We start from the raw sequence: 17,437 nt of genomic DNA, 5'->3' as shown, positions 1-17,437 counted from the left end.
GAAAACGTCATCCATAGACTTACACATCACTATAATTTTACTACGGATTAATTCAAGAATAACAAAATAATAAGCAATAGTGCGTATAATCAGTAGGCCTAAAATATGTATATATCAGAACTACTACAGTTGATTTTATATCAAGCGTGAATGTTAAATGCATCGACGTTTTTTGGTGGTGTTTGTATTGAAACACCTAGTCTATGATGGTCTGCACTCCTTGAGGTTGGTAACCGTCTGATTGGTAGAAGTTGTTCGTCAACTCTGCCAAAAAGAAATCAATAGAAACCTTATAATGTAAAATATCAATACAATACTTTCATTTTCGTTAATTTATTCATCATAGGATGGCAAATTTCATTTCAACTTTCCATACTCATATTTCAACGTACGTGCATGTACGTGATGCTACGTTTAATTAGTCCAAAGTGACAGTTCAGTTCTAAAAATATAAATGCCGCTGTATTACCAAACCGGCTAAAATGTGCCTTTACATTAATGATATTAAATATATAGGCAAACTGTATCAACTTCACTCTGTATTGTAATTGTTTACCTGTGTTCGGTTTGTTCTCTAAGGGTGGCATTGGAACTACAGTATTAAGTGCATGACTTTCACTTATCTGCAATAAAAGTAATGATACGTAACTTTATCAAAATAATACGTTAGCTATTAGTCATTGTGATCTATTCAGTTAATATCTGGATTTGTAGAATACAAAAAGAAGAAATCATAAGAGAACATACAGAAAACTAAAGATAGGCCCTACAACAATGGATAACTTTGCCATGAACGAAAGATAGGCATATAATGAAATGGGTTGTTGAAGAGAAAGATTGATTGACCCTCACTGAAAAGGAAAAAGTTGGCTCCCAAGAGAAAAATGAGGGATGCAGAAAGCTATGCCCTGAGAGGAAATGGGATGTTGAAAGACGAATGAAAAGATCGGCAATTATAGAAAGGTCTAATATCTAAACTGTACTCGTTAAGATGGAGCATGTACTGTGGTACAAAACGGCAAACAACGCAACTGCCAAAGAAGTTCACACGCAAACGTCGTGGAGTCAATTCAGCCTACGCCATGCAGTTATTTTATTAAAACAATAAAAACAAACAAACAAACGCAATACTCATAGCTAAACCTGTAAAAATTCAGATAAGAAGATGTCTAAAATAAAAGACATACCGTAGAACCTATGTTTTGCCAACAGCATCCTAGTGATGATTGTATCGAACCTGCCGCTATGCCACTAGTGATACATTGAGCTAGATTCAATAGAAAACCCTGAAAGGATAGATCAATTATTTATATATTTATATATATTTATACTCATTTTGAATTTATAATAATGTACCAAACCAACATGAATAGTAATAAATACTGTAGTATAGGCCTAGTTATTTTAGTACTTACCCCAATGAAGAAAGGAAAAACTAAAATCATTAGTACGAAATATTGCAATGATTGTATAGCAGCAAAAGTACAACTAATCGCCGAAAATATCTGGTATGCTGTAACCTATAAAATAGAAATAACATTTTTGGGTTTTGTTTTGTTTCTTTATTTCCATTCACAACAAAAAAAACATAAACATACATAAATAATCATTGCAAAAATGAAAGAATGGAAAGGGGGAATCCTGAAGCACAGCTTATAAGTAGAAACCCCCTGTTACAAAACAGTATAATATATAAATAGAAATATGAAGAAAAGGCACACGGGCATTAACATTTTAACACATTCATTTCACATTCACATTTTAACGTATTCATAGCTTAACATATTCTTTTCACATTCATATTTTAACTTATTCATATCTTAACATTCATTTCACATTCATATTTTAACGTATTCATATCTTAACATTCATTTCACATTCATATTTTAACGTATTCATATCTTAACATTCATTTCACATTCATATTTTAACTTATTCATATCTTAACATTCATTTCACATTCATATTTTAACTTATTCATATCTTAAATAAAATCTTTTGGCAGATTTCCATAATTTCTTGTTTTAATCAGACCATTGATGATACTCCAAGTACCTCTAATATAATTTTGTTTTAACAATAATAAATTATTATAATATAGTTTCTCAGCATTTCTCAGAATATTTGTTGATATAGATTATTCTTCTTTTTACGTGCATTAATTAGGCCAGATGTGAACCAGGGTTTTGAATTACTCTTCTGTGTCAATTTAATCTCTTAGGGAGGGAAATGTTTATTGAATAGGTGTATAAAATTACCATGAAAAACATCGTAAGCATTATTTGGATCTTCTTCAATAAATACACTGTTGCAATCAGTGCGACGAAAGTCATTTTTTAAAGCATTCACTTTAACCTCAGTAAAATATCTTTTAGTAATATATTCATGTGTAGTACTTGGCGTAACATTATGATTAATTGTTGTAAAAATTGGTAAATGATCTGTGATATCGTTAATCAAGATACCACTATCAATTATCTATCAGGGTTGCTGTTGTTTCTGTTATTCTTGTTGGTTTAGTAATTAGAGGAAAAAGTCTCATGTTTAAGTAAATCTATATTCCAGTCACCACATATAAATAACCGCGTATCATTCATTGACTTGACCAGATCTGAAAATATGTCGGTGAATATTTTTATGTCTGTACCAGGTGCACGATATATACATGATATGTAAATTGGATTAGAATTATTAATATAGACAATAGCCGAAATATATTCACAGCAGTCGGGTATCACGGATGACATATTATCAATAATATTATGTTTAAGACTTTCTCTTATAAACAGAGCAACACCCCCTCCATACTTTTCTTGTCTTAAAATACTATAAAATACATAGCCATTAAAGTGAAAAGTAACCGGATTATCAGGTCTTATCCATGTTTCTGTAATTCTGCAATTACATCAGGCGATGATCTCAACTCTGATAAATAATTTTTGATTTTGTCAAAATTTGCACCCATACTACGACTATTAAAATAAATAATAGTAAACTTATTTTTAATATCACATTCTCTACTAAATTGTTCATCTGTGTAATTGCACTCCCAATTCATATTATTTAGAATATTATTATCAGGATCTCTATCTCCGTCAAGATTGCTGAGATTAAACACAGATGATGAAAGGGAGCCTAAATTAAGGTCAATTAAAAGTTCTTCCATAAGTAGGGTTTATGTTGGTTGTCTTTTAAATGAGGATTCACTAATGTCCTGTTTCTTTTTACCTTCCTTGAGTTCTCTAACTGAGATTTTATGAGGTCCAGCGACTGCTTGTTCTCTACCAGTTCTTTCTTTGTTAACATATTTGGTACTTGTGTAATAATTTCAACCATTAACAATAACATACTTGCTATTGATAACAACACCACAAATTTATAATGAACTGAAAATTGACTATTTTTTAGCAAAGAATTATGCACTGCCATTAATGTCATCGCATTTGTATTATATATTTTGTTTCGAAAAGAAAATGTTCCTTAAAGGCATTCAATCCGTTATAGAGATTAAGAACAACTTCTGCAGGCGTAAAATGTATTCCCTTTGTGACATGTTTTTTGGGGTTGGGGTTCGTGCTTGTTTTTAATCCACGCTTTAAACCAGTGTCTCTACATGTCTTAGACCTACATGCGATCGTCGCCAGGCCCAGGGCAAATAAAATCTAGAACTAAAACATTACTTACTGACTTTATTCCAATGTCATTGGCTGCCATTAAACCGAACACCCCTGCTGGTAGGTATAGCTGCAAATACAACACGATGCCATATCATAATACACGGAGATGTTTTTGATCCGTACCAAAAGAATAAAAGTGTTTAATCAGGGAGGAATTTCACTCTTTGTAATTTCACTTTTCCCTGGTTCAATCAAACACTTTATACCGTTCAGAGCCGGAGCCAGGATGTTTTTAGTGGTAGGAGTTTTATTCATCAGATACAAATTCATCCTTCTTTCCACTTTTCAAAATTACCATAATTTTTATGCATTTGATGTTAATACGGTCAGGATGGGTATGACAGTCGTTCAAACTAAATGCATATTTGGGTTATGATTTAGCTTCATTGTATAGGCCTAATTGTTTAAACATTTCCTAGAAAAATGATTGATTTATTGATGGACTAATAGATCGATTCTGGGATTGACTATCGATGGTTCATCGACAATTCAACAGATCAGTGATTATTGACTGATGATTATCGATCAATGTTATTGATAGTTCGTCAATTAATAATGTCCCGGTTGCAATCAATTTTATACATTTTGTTTTGCTTTAAAAATGAATGTCTTACCGCAGCGCCGATAGTAAGTTGATCCGCAACTAAAGTAAATACCATTACTACAATACCATAAAGTATACTAAGAGAAGCCCAGACAATCTGAAGAATGGCTGTGATTTTGATATTCTTTAGGTTAACGTGTGACAGTGGTTGAGGTAATGCTCCATTCACGTTCGTGTTCATGATTGTCCTATTTAAAAAAAAATCACGAAATCACTCTTTAGGAATCACAATATCACTCTTTAGAAATCACGATATTACTTTTAAAGATTGTTCCCCTGAAAAAATAATTCTTAACAAAATTTTTGTTGAATATGCTATTTTAATGCAACATAATAGTTATCCATTTTGACTAAAAATTTGATCGAAAAAAAAAATGTACTTACCTGAAAAACTGTAATTTAAAGCAAAAAATGGTCAAATTGGCTGACAGTCAATGGGTTTTTAAGTTAATAACTTTTGCAGAAAAAAAGCGAAAACGAATGTTTCTCTTATAAAAAGACAAAATCAATTTAATAAAAATCTCATTTGATGGCAGCCAATTTGAACATTTATTTGCTTTAAATTACAGTTTTTTTCATGGTAAATAATCGGTCAAATTATAGTGAACAACTATTATATAACATGCATTAAAATTGCATATTAAACAACAATTATTTTTTAGAGAGACAATTTTGTTTAGCACAATTAGTGCATCTGACCTGTTACCTGAAGGCTGGAAAAAATATCTGAATCAAATCGACAAGTTATGAACGCAACCTCGCACAACGATCTTTCGTTCCAAATGAATGCATTTAGCCCACTTAAATATATTTTAACTTATTTTCAGCGAACCTTGAACCAGAAGCGTCATAGTTTTGTGCCCTAATATTAATATTAGGATGTTTACGTAAACTTATTTATTTATCGTATCTAAAAGTTCGCTTTTCAATTATGATATACTGCAGTATAGGCCATGTCTCGTATCCTAGTAACACCCAACATGTTTGGTGTTACTAAAGCTCTGTCTACACTATCAAACTAGTTTGATAAAAAAAGCGTTATGATTCGTAAAGTAATATTGTGATTCCTAAAGCTCTGTCTACACTATAGTTTAACAAAAAAAAGTGTGATGTGCCCAAATATGGTAGTGATATGACATCATCATGTCCATATATGGGCACATCAAATTTTTTTCTCACATAAAGTTTGATAGTGTAGACAAGGCCTTAGATACGATGGAGGAATGTCATCGAAACCTATGCTAGTAGGAATCAACCTTTAGCAAATTAGCACATCTCTAATACTGACTCGCACAAAATGTACCAATCCACCTTTATTTTATTTACATTTCAATAAAAACAATATTTCTTAAAATCATAAAATGTGTTTTTAAGGAAGAGTGAGCTTATTTAATTGAAAGGTCATCAAAAGTATACCATACCCCTTTTCTCTTATCAGTGGGGAGATTATCTATATTAACTATTCAATAAGTTATTGAAGATGTTTGAACAAAATCTTACTTCCTGATCAAATAAATTCATCGACATGGTTACATAGCAATGCATACATTATCGATTTATAATCTATATTGTTATCTTGAAATGCTTTAACAAATTAGATAAAAAGTTGAAAGTGCAGCTGCTGTACACTAGTACTGTACCCATCCAAGGGATACTCGAATGCTATGTGAAAGGTACACTTGTTGAAATATTTAGTTATTGGTCATTTTCCAATCAGCATTTTGATTTTCCGAGCTCAAGTATATACATATGAAACGCCAAGTGTGCCAAAATATTTATATATTTTTTACAAACATCGAGTCATGTGAAAGGATTTAATTTTGGAATGGTGTTTTTCCTTAATCCAGGAACTACTGTAGAAACCAATAGACGATGGTGTTAAAGAGGTCATCCTAAAATGTTAAGGACAAAAACAGAAGCACCATATCCTCTCTTCCATTGTATTAAGAAAATTATATTATATTATTGATTCTATTCTACATTATACTTATCAATTTATAAAACTAAGGCATAAAAAGTAAACTTAAAGATGTATTGTCCCCCAAAAACATGAAAAATGAAGATTAATTAAATCAAACTTTGAATATGTTATTTTGTAGAACTTTTTAATAAAGTTAATCACTTCCATAGACAAAAAATTGACAAAATAAATGGTTAAATTCAACCAAAAACCCACTGGCTGGCCACTTTTTGCTTTAAATTACAGTTTTTTCATGTAAATACATTTTTTTCGATCCAATTTTTGGTCAAAGTAGATAACTATTATGTTACATTAAAATGGCATATTCAAAAAAAAATTTTTTAAGAATTATTTTTTCAGGGGGACAATACATCTTTAATCACTTTGTCAATACAGGACAAAATACTCTACATAAACAAAGTGAGAAAAATGTTTTGACAAAAAGACATTCTGGCATCAGGATTTGAACCAGAATATTGGTAGGCAAGCATCTTACCAATTTCTACTTCTACTACTTGTTACACTCAACATGCCATTAGATGCAATGATGTTTATTATCGTAACTTATGTACATTTGAATGTGTTATGATTAGTGCACATTAAATTGACTGGATTACTTGACATGCTTTCCTTTCACATTGTTATAGTAGAGCAGTTAACGCCATAAAAATAGCCAAGTTGTGCACTTTATAACCAAAGCATGAAACTTGCCACAAAGTTTCTTTGATGTATATAGATTCAAAATATCGGGGGGTGCCAAGTGTCCAACGTCCGGTATGGCGGCCATTTTGAAATCAAGTGGTGGTAATAAAATGCACAGCTCATGTCATTAACTGCTCTACTATTAAGCAAGCACCTGTCAACTCTCTGGACTGCAGACACTCAAATGTTAACCAGTTTTTCAATCGAACTATACATTTTGAGGCAGGCCAAGAATATCATATCCAGCTATCAGACAGATGACTGTGTAGTCTTTGTTAAGTACAAAATAAAGCACCACACTATGCACATTAAAAATGCAGTCTCCTTTCAGAACGAAAGCATGTTCTGTAAGCGAGTCTTTTCAAGATGTCTGTAAAGTTCTCACAAGTTTTCATTAAACGCTGCTCACTTTTTGGTCTCAAGATGTCTTGCTCAGTACTTTTTAAATACACCTAAAATATTAGAATGAAGATATAGCTATTATTAGAACATGTAACTTAATTCATTAAAATATATCATGAACTTTACATTTGTATATCTCAATTCTAGAAAGATGTAGTTGTGTTTGAAGGGACTGGTTTGTTTACTCTGTATAAACGAAAAACGTCCAGCTTAATTTCAGCCTAGCATTTGTTACCCGCATAATATATATCTACATACAGTTACCAAACATGGTTTTAGATTTTTTTTATCTACAGTAATACAGTACAATTTGTTTATTTGCTTTCAATAGTGTCTATGGCAACTTTGTAGATATCTTATCATGGAATAAATGTATGTACTGTGTGTATGTATGATACCAACAAAATTATCTACATATTGTAGAATTGCAAGCATGATGAGACTTTTATCTACAGTACAATTTGTTTATTTTCTTTCAGTAGTGTTTATGGAAACTTTGTTTTGTATCTCCAGTAACTAGGTCAATCAGCAATTAATGTCAAACTGCTGTAATAGTTCATATTATTACTTAATGTGTAACAAACTATCAACTTGAAAATGAAATTTTGGTTTAATTTTTTTGTTGTGTAAGATAGTGTTGAAATAAGCGATATAATATATAAGTGATATAAATCGAAATTTTTTCTTAAATTTCGGTATTTACCTCCACCTCTGCCCCCTCTTCCGCCCCTGAATCCACCGCCTCTACCACCACGGAAACCTCCACCACCACCTCTTCCTCCTCGGAATCCTCCTCCCCTTCCGCCTCCACGGAAACCGCCACGACCTCCTCCACCTCTACCCCCACGGCCTCCTCCTCTTCCACCTCTACCTCCACGGCCTCTGCCTCCTGCTCCCTTTGGCCCAGGTAGAAACCGCTGCAGCGGTAATAACTTCATTGGATCAATGAAGAACTGAGAATAAGAGCAGAATAAAGTTATAATAATTAAACTATGTTACTTCTTGTTTTATTCCAGTGTCTTACTGTATGTAAAGGTTATATTTGGTTTGTTCATTACAGTAAATATAAGGTTTATGTAGTGTCTAATCTTTGTCTTTAACAGCAAGTTACTTTTCAAAATATGTATAGAATTATATATGTACAGTTGAATGAATACACTAAATATACAATAGAATGGTACATTGTAAGAGGGCGCTATGCACATAAGTTGGAATCTTTATTTTTATTGTTGCAGAAATGTAAATTTAAAGCTCTGTCTAAATTTTATGTGACAAACAAATGTGATGTGCCCATATATGGACATGATGATGTCATATCAGTACTATATTTAAGCATATCATTACCATATTTGGGCACATCACACTTTTTTTTTTGTCAAACTAGATTGATAGTGTAGACAGAGCTTAGGATGTCTAATAACAAAATATAAGTTTCTAAAAAATAAAATATTTTCAGACCTTTTCACCTTTGTTGAACGAGTTTGCCTTCATATCTCCAGACAGCTTTACAGAAAAATACTGCACTACAGTTAAAGAAGAAACTGGTAATTTTGAGTGGTACTAATTACTTAATGTTTTTGATTCGACACTTAATTAGGAATTCATATACCTAAACCAAGAGCATTTGGAAATGAGGGAGTTAGTGACCATACAGTACATGGTGTATGTATTGTTAGTCGCCTACATCAGTATACAGCAGCTTTTTTGATAGGCAACTATGATTCAAGATACAAGAAACTTTATTTGTCTTCGTAAAAAACAAAGAAATGTCGGTTGTCAGCAAATCTGATTAAAAAGGTACATACACATAAACTGACTAAAAAAGTGTAAAAGTAAACATTAACATTAAACATCTTTAAAATGTAAGTGATAAAAATGATAAAAAACAAAATACAGTTTTGTAAATGATTCACAATTTAATTTAATTTTTTAATGCATAAAAAGGATACATAGTCCATCAAGTGGCCAAATATTTCGTCAACTTTGCCAATCTGTGACTTGTTTTCTAAATATATCGGTGCGTTGAAGTACGGAATTTTCTCATTAGTTCCTTTGCAGACCAATTCATCTTGACATGGATGTGCAAAATTTCCAATTTCTACAATTAAAAGAATTGTAATCGTGAATACTATGTTTTGCTGTCAGTATGTACATGTAGGAATAACAGTTTAAAGAATGTAAAATACACATATAGATTTACTATACTGTATTTCAAGGCTCTACAAAAAAAAAGTATAATGTTTGTACAGAAACATAGGCCACCGACTATGTTTGTTTGTGTTTGTATTCATTGTATGTTAACCCTTCTGTTATTGATGAATTAATTTTGCTGATGCTTTGTGTTTTGAAATAAAATAAAAAATAAATAAGAAAATAAATAACAAAGAGTAATACTAAATTTATAGAGTAATGTTGTTGTATACTCAATTGTGGAAGAGATCATTCAGAATGTAGAGAAATAATTTTAAATGATATAAAATCAACCTTATATTATTACTCAAACTTGAAATACTTTACCAACAACATAATCAGGAGGCCCTTGGTTGTAATTATTATAACCCCCACGACCGCCTCCTCGGCCTCCTCCTCTTCCTCCTCTAAAGCCACCACCTCTACCTCCACCCCGGCCACCGCCAAACCCTCGTCCACCACCACCACGATAAGACATTGTATAGATCTATAATAGAAGAAAAAGTTTTTAATGATTGCTTTACCCTACTTTTAACCTTTAAATCTTGCCTTTTTTTAATGATGTGGCTAGGGTAATACTAATATGGTATCGCATCAAAGCTTCTGGTGGCTGCAAAATTAAACTATAAATTGGCTAATGACGGTTTCTGTTTGTAGCAATCCATAGTGGTTAACGCTGTACGTGCTTTACATGTAGTTTGGTTCTCATGAATGCCGTTTTTGTTGAGTGGAAGGGATTGATTACACTACAGACATTGGCATTGCAATTTACATCTTGCTCATATACTATCATTATTTAGATCCAGAGTATTTGCTATAGCCTATATCTATAACCTGCAACATTTTAGAATCAGAAAAAAAATTTAGCAAGTCACAGAGAGTGTAAACAAAAGTATAATTTATGCTTTATACTAGCTAGTGCATCAATCTACTACTGTTTATCATGAACATTTCTAAAAATTGTATTTTTTATTGTTATTATTATTCTTCGTCCCCTGCCCTGTTTAAATATGCAGTCTAGATATTATATTCATTGAAAAGATACATTTATATATACAGATAATGTGTTTTGAGGTTGCTTTTCTCTTAGGTTATGGTTAGTCCAGACAGAGGCTAGGCTCCCACTCTCGTATTGGGTGGTCACCCAGAAAGCAGTGTAAGAGCCGCCACACACACAACAAATATGAGAAGCCTGACTAGGCTTAACATTTTTAAAGGTTAAAATCTACTAAACTTAATATCATTTACAATATTAATGTTCCTTATAATATAATATAAAAACTAAGCCTAATACAATGTGTTACTTATACCTATTTTATAGTAAGATTAAAGAAAATATTACACGGTCACCGTACACGTTGTTCATCCACAACGCGCACCACCACAAAAGCATGCTTTTATTAACCTTTGACATTTTTCACTCGTTCCGCCATACGAGGTATATTTAGAGCGTCATTCTGACGATGGAGCATTCTCTACTTCTCTACGGGGCGCCATTTATGCCTTTATTTACTTCAGAAATAGAAATAGTACTACGGTAACTGGTCCAGTGAATCAAATTTGGAACCGGTGGAGCACAGTGATAGAATCGAAATAAGTCACTAATTTAAATATATTTTCGTATGTTAATACACTGTGCTCAAGTGGACCCAATTTGGCACAAGGGGAGCACAGTGATATAAAATAGAAATAAAGTCACTAAATGTTAATGCAGTATCTCCTTCGTATCTAATCACATCGATAAAAATTACTTCTGGAATTAAAAAATATTTCAAACCTGGTATATAATTATGTTCAATATCGGTTACTTCATACGTAATGATGTTAATTTTGCCTGACATTTACAACCCTCAAAATATCTCTCTTTCAAAAATAAAAGAAAAGCAATATTCATTATTTTTCATTAAAAAAAAATCCTTAGAGGTTCGAACCCAATCTAGAGCTGAAAGCACTCAAACGTAAACCTGAGAATTGCCCGTTTACGCCACAAAGTAGTACATGACTGAACAGCTGATAATAGTCTATTTATACGTGTATTACGTAATTCATCATTACGTCATAAATATATACTCAATTTTTATTTTATTTTTTATATAAAGTTCACAACTTCCAAACAATAAAACATTTTAACCAATATGTCTCTGTGGCGCAATCGGTTAGCGCGTTCGGCTGTTAACCGAAAGGTTGGTGGTTCAAGCCCACCCAGGGACGATATGCTTTTACTCAATTTCTTTTTATTTTTTATATAAATTCCAAACAATAAAACATTCTAACCATGAATATGTCTCTGTGGCGCAATCGGTTAGCGCGTTCGGCTGTTAACCGAAAGGTTGGTGGTTCAAGCCCACCCATGGACGATATGCTTTTACTCAATTTCTATTCATCTTTATATTTATATTCTATTCATAAATATACATATTAACCTTGTTAAAAACAAAATGACCAGTTAGCTCAGTCGCCTGAGCGCCGTGTTGACAACACGTATGTCGTGGGTTCGATTCCCACGCTGGTCGGTGGAATAGAGTTAAAGGTATGCGACCACTGTGTTTGGGGTTCACAGAATTATACGTCCCCCTTTCCACCACACATCATGAGGCGACAACATCAATGCATCTGGTGATGTGCTGGAAACGACCCCAAAAGGCTGTGGCAGGGCCTTAGTGCTGAGGCAGGGAGAGCACATTTAACATCTTTTTTTTTATTTAATTTTTTTTCCAACCTGTATTCGATCTCGTAAATTTTATGTTTGCCGCCCTCAATTTCATAAGAAATTGAATTTATTATTTTCATCGCAGGTGTGTACAAAACGGTTTGGTATGCCGTGCGTTGTTATGTAATGATTGTGCAGGTGTAGTTGGAAAGACGGTAGTGTTAGTCATTCGCGGCAACACGCCTCACTGTTGATTTTGTTAATCAATGTTGCTACATTGGTAGCGAAATGTCCGATTCATGCAAGCTATTGTATTGTAATATGTTATGAATACACTATGGTAGTTGGTGTGTATGGCCGCACCGTCCCAGAATAAACAGATACTTTGTCTCCGATGGTTTTTTTTATGGGGTTAATGGAGAGTGAAATAAGATAAAATATTGAACATTTGCAAAGATGCCGATTTCTAGACCAATTTCGAATCTTAGACTAATTCCTAATTTGCCTTAGCCAAATACGAAGTCGAGTTTTAAAGTAGAAAACCCTACCTAAAACTTTGACGTGACTTTTTTCTATTTTATATCACTGTGCTCCACTGGTGCCAAATTGTATCCCCTTAAGCACAGTGTATTAACATACGAAAAGATATTGAAACTTAAGTGACTTTATTTCTATTTTATATCACTGTGCTCCACTGGCGCCAAATTAGGTCCATCTGAGCACAGTAGTATTAACATACGAAAATATTGAAACTGAAGTATCTTTATTTCTATTTTATATCACTGTGCTCCCCTGGTGCCAAATTGTGTCCACTTGAGCACAGTGTTTTAACATACGAAAAGATATTAAAATTTAGTGACTTTATTTCTATTTTATATCACTGTGCTCCACTGGCGCCAAATTCGGTCCACTTGAGCACAGTGTATTAACATACGAAACGATATTAAAAGTAGTGACTTATTTCTATTTTATATCATTGTTCTACCCTCCTGGTGCTAAATTAGGTCCACTTGAGCAGTTACCGTAGTACTATTTCTATTATTGAAGTTAATAAAGGCATAAATGGCGCTCCGTGGAGAAGTAGAGAATGCTTCGGTCGTCAGAATGACGCTCTGAATATACCTCGTCCTCGCCATATCCCGTATCTTCTCTCCTCTTGCGTCGTGTGTTGGAAATTATTTTGTTGTTTTCGTAAAAATCACCGTTGACTGTGAAGTAGTATAACTAGGCTATACCCCATATATTGGGAAACACTTAACATCTGTATGTAAATCTTTCAAGTTTTTAGGCCTAGTAGGCTAGTAATTATTAATTTTCAGCAAATTATATGTGGCCTAGGCCTAGAGACTAGGCTAGGCCGTCAAACCAGCCAGGCCGTAGCCGGCCCTGTCAGTGTCAGTGCAAGCCTGCTACTGAATTTTACAAGGCCTAGCTAAACAAATTGTCCACTACTGAGTATGGAATTATAATACATAACATGAAAAAATCAATTTTTCATGGGTTTATAGTTTATAATATTAAGTATTGATTTTTATGAATACTTATGTATTCTGGTTTCCTCACTCTGTTCCTTATACTTATAGTTGTATATTATACTGAATTATTATATTGTATTATCAAGTATTACTGAATAAACAATATATGTGTTACTGCAGTCAAGCGAGTAGAGTCCTCATTACAAGTCAGAAACCTCAACAACACTATACAGTATTACAGTACACTGATAACAAAATAAAAAAGCGTTAATATTCTCTACTGAACCACTTTGGAAATCAATGCCTTTTAGGCCTAGGCCATACACATGATCTTTTCATTTTATAATATTTACTTTATTTTTCTTTTTAATCCTGACTTTTGTTTCAGAATGTCCGAAATTATTCCCTCAAGACCAATCTTTTCAAGTCAAAGTAAAGCTGATTCATCTGTAAAAAAGAATTCAAAGAAACGAAAAAAGAATGGCAAGGTCAAAGCTGGTGGAAAAAAGAAGAAGAATGCTAGTAAAGTAAAGTACAGATAAAAATATCTCTACCTTATTTTGTGTCCTAAGCTTACAGTCTTCCACTGCCTGACTTTTACTCAGCCAGAAGCTTCTTATATGGTATATTATATATGCTTCCATGGTTCTGGTGGTAGAACAGTCTTTGACTGAAGAGGTTACCCAGTATAAATAAATAACAAATTAAATAACATAACAATGCTATTTAAAGATCCACCACTCTGGCCTCATGCGCCATATACAGTTAATAAAAAAACTTGACATGTATTATTTTTTCAGAAGGTTGAGAAGAAATCTAACGATGACCAGGAAGCAGATGAAGATTCTGATGTGGACCTTAATAAAGAGCTGAAGGCGATTGGTGCTTATATCAGTAATAGAGACGAGATGTTGGAACATGTCTTCAAATCTGTCAAGGAACACAAACTTAAAACACTCTTACCGGATATTCTTAAGGTTGTGTCACATGAATTTTAATTTTAATTTTTTTTTGTATTTTGAAATAGCAGCCCCAAATCAGGTACCTCTCTCTAGTAACCTTCCCAGTACAAATCCAGGTCATGTTGATACCCCATTCCGAACCCATAACCCATCCTTAATGGCGATACTCCATTACTCCCTGATAACTTGGGGAAGTTCGGTCATGTTGACTATTAACCTAAACCCCTCTCTGTTGGCGATTCAAATACAGTTTAAAACCATGACCATGCTGATAGTCAAAGGTGAAATATAGTAGATATTATTATAAGTCATAATATCCTTAGCTACACGAAGACCAATTAATATTTTTTTACATAACCCAACCCATTTACAATTGTCAGATTAATTAATATTTGTTTAACTTTTCCAACCAATTTACAATTGTTAAACTCTGTCTACACTATCAAACTTTATGTGACAAAAAAATGTGATGTACCCAAATATGGTACTGACGTCATATATATGGGCACATCACATTTTTTTTTTTCATATAAAGTTTGATAGTGTAGAAAGAGATTTAGAGGTGGGCAATAGCTTTATTCTATATGATAGTTATATACTGTATCATTAAATTGTTTAATTTTATAATGCCAATTTTATTTTGTAGAATATTCCAGTTAATGAGCTAAAAGAACTATGTTGCCACCAGCTGGAGGGGATGTCTAAAAAGAGGATCCGACATATTCTTGCAGGTACAGTAAGCCTCTTAATGGCAGTTGACTACATTACAGAAAAAAATATTTTCCAGGATATCCTTAAGAGCTTATTTTAGACTTACAGTTTAAAGGGCAGTTTCCAGGCTGAGCCTTTTTAACCCCTTATCATGCCAATGTTTATCAAGTCGTTTTTTTAGATTAGTAGAGTTAGTGCACTGAATAGGCTCAATTTAATATAGGTTGAGAGAGGTCATTCCATGCCTTTATGCCTGTATAATAAAAAACACTACTTTTAATTTTTTTTATATTTTTATTTCAAACGCATCTAACAATGCATCCAATTCGGCAATTACAGGATGGATAAAATATTTTATAATTTATTGTTCTTATAAACTAAGTCTCGTATGAGTCTTAGGTAGTGGAGTTGAAAGAGTCGTGAGTTACAGCACTGACACTAGGTCAGGATTGAACCCTGGTTGTTTTTACTATATTTTTTATTTCACAATAAAAGTTTCTGCTTATTAGAACATCGCTTATATCACTATTAATGTGATGAAACAGCACTAGTCTTTGGTGTGTATAAATAACTATATATATACATTGCTTATATCACCATTAAGGTGATGAAACAGCACTAGTCTTTGGTGTGTATAAATAACTATATACATACATGCTTATATCACCATTAAGGTGATGAAACAGCACTAGTCTTTGGTGTGTATAAATAGCAATATATTTTGATATCATTACAGGGGAAGAAATGAACTCGTCGTCTGGTACAGAAGAATCGTTATCAGATGATGGTAGAATGGCAGAGAAAGAAATTCAACAGGAGCCTCAAATGCGGGATACAAGTCCTGACACCAGTACAGTGGTGCATTCAACGTGTGACAGTCAGCAAGGAGATGGAGAGATGAGTGTTGGCAGCACACAGGATTTGATGGCTGATTCTATGGCGTCAACATCTGATGCTAGGCATGCTGCTGATGGTAGTATATTTATACTTCTGTTGTAAATGCATTAACACTTCTACATTTTTAATCCAATATACTGGCTTATATTCACAAAAATGCATATAAAAATAAACTGTTTTACAAAAGTTGCCATGGTATTAAGAACTGAATTGAGGTACTATATTTTTAGATTACATAAAAAATACAACAATATTAAGATATATATCTCATATATATGAGAGAATGAATAAGTACAAATATAGTACTTACAAACTCGTTTGCGAAAAGTAGTAGTACTTTTCATATTGTATCAACAAAAAAGAAATTTACTCAAAAATTAATTATTTGGATCTAAATAAATTTTTTCAAGATATTAATATTATTATTACTCAGCAAAAATAGATTGTTAATTAATTGTTGTTATTTTAAATTTATTGAAAAAAATGTCTTTGTTTTGCGTAGTTATTGAGCTTGAGGATAGCTCACCAATAAGGTCAGAAGAAGAGGAAGATGAAAATGAAGAAGAGAAGATGGAAGAAACAGACGAAGAAAATGAATCTGTAACTAGTGAGGATATGGAAGAAGGGAGTGAAGATGGTGAATTAAGAAGTGTCCAGCAGAATGTTGAAGGTCAAGCTGGGTCATCAACCCAGGAGCATATGGGTAAATATATATATAATCTATTTTGAACACTAACGGCCAACTTGACATGACACGATGTCAAACCGAGTCTATGTGAGCAATAATGTTACAATATTAAACATGTTGTTGATAAATAATGAGCGGAATCAACAAAACTGAAGATTAATCCCACCCACACTTTTTAGTTTATCTATAGTTTGCTTGATAGTTTGTTTACTATCTATCTTTGAGAAGAAGAATTTACACAAAATACAGTGCCTACCTAGTACTAATACACTCTGTCAAAAGTTTTTGATATTTTGTGTATCTGTTTCTCCAATCCGATTGTTGGTTGGATGGTTGTTTAAGTTTTCTTACAAGTTCTAATGAATCTGAGCAGACGCAAAAGTATATTTATACATTACAATGCAATTCAATTTCATTGGTTACATAACTTTGCTTGATCAAGAACTGTAGGCTTAGAAGACACACAAATATATATATTTGATATGTGCTTGTTTATTTGAACTACACTGAGCACATGTA

The 17,437-nt window shown here is 32.9% G+C and overlaps 4 protein-coding genes and 2 non-coding genes across 9 annotated transcripts in view; 3 read left to right on the top strand and 3 right to left on the bottom strand.

Annotated features, from left to right (window-relative positions):
* Positions 1-17,437, bottom strand: part of LOC144844737 (intraflagellar transport protein 25 homolog) — a 128,460-nt gene that overhangs the window by 4,361 nt on the left and 106,662 nt on the right. The window lies entirely within an intron of this gene.
* On the bottom strand, positions 142-4,462 carry LOC144844863 (uncharacterized). The gene is made up of 6 exons (XM_078701959.1): positions 4,292-4,462; positions 3,685-3,744; positions 1,416-1,520; positions 1,188-1,286; positions 557-623; positions 142-264 (listed from the first exon to the last, which is right to left on the bottom strand). Exons 1-6 carry the CDS (start codon positions 4,460-4,462, stop codon positions 197-199), a joined length of 570 nt encoding a protein of 189 aa, XP_078558085.1. The 3' UTR covers positions 142-196.
* On the bottom strand, positions 5,577-10,908 carry LOC144844736 (uncharacterized). Its single transcript, XM_078701784.1, has 6 exons — positions 10,846-10,908; positions 9,863-10,022; positions 9,295-9,443; positions 8,804-8,863; positions 8,049-8,298; positions 5,577-7,395 (listed from the first exon to the last, which is right to left on the bottom strand). The coding sequence occupies exons 2-6, from the start codon at positions 10,011-10,013 to the stop codon at positions 7,376-7,378; spliced, it is 630 nt and encodes a 209-aa protein (XP_078557910.1). The 5' UTR covers positions 10,014-10,022; positions 10,846-10,908; the 3' UTR covers positions 5,577-7,375.
* Positions 11,673-11,746, top strand: Trnan-guu (transfer RNA asparagine (anticodon GUU)). The gene has a single exon. It is a non-coding gene; the product is annotated as a tRNA-Asn (tRNA).
* On the top strand, positions 11,819-11,892 carry Trnan-guu (transfer RNA asparagine (anticodon GUU)). The gene has a single exon. It is a non-coding gene; the product is annotated as a tRNA-Asn (tRNA).
* LOC144844730 (uncharacterized) overlaps positions 13,312-17,437 on the top strand; it is a 29,549-nt gene continuing 25,423 nt past the window's right edge. For all 4 annotated transcript variants that reach the window (XM_078701768.1, XM_078701769.1, XM_078701767.1 and 1 more), the window contains exons 1-6: positions 13,312-13,448; positions 14,049-14,187; positions 14,461-14,637; positions 15,269-15,353; positions 16,070-16,306; positions 16,733-16,933. In XM_078701768.1, the coding sequence (XP_078557894.1) occupies positions 14,050-14,187; positions 14,461-14,637; positions 15,269-15,353; positions 16,070-16,306; positions 16,733-16,933 (838 nt within the window). In that variant the 5' untranslated portion in view covers positions 13,312-13,448; position 14,049. The remainder of the gene's footprint in view (positions 13,449-14,048; positions 14,188-14,460; positions 14,638-15,268; positions 15,354-16,069; positions 16,307-16,732; positions 16,934-17,437) is intronic.

Source organism: Antedon bifida, chromosome 6, assembly GCF_963402885.1.
Source record: "Antedon bifida chromosome 6, ecAntBifi1.1, whole genome shotgun sequence".
Taxonomy (NCBI): Eukaryota; Metazoa; Echinodermata; class Crinoidea; order Comatulida; family Antedonidae; genus Antedon; species Antedon bifida.
The sequence above is the reverse complement of the archived record's forward strand: the minus strand, read 5'-3'. Positions and strand labels throughout refer to the sequence as shown.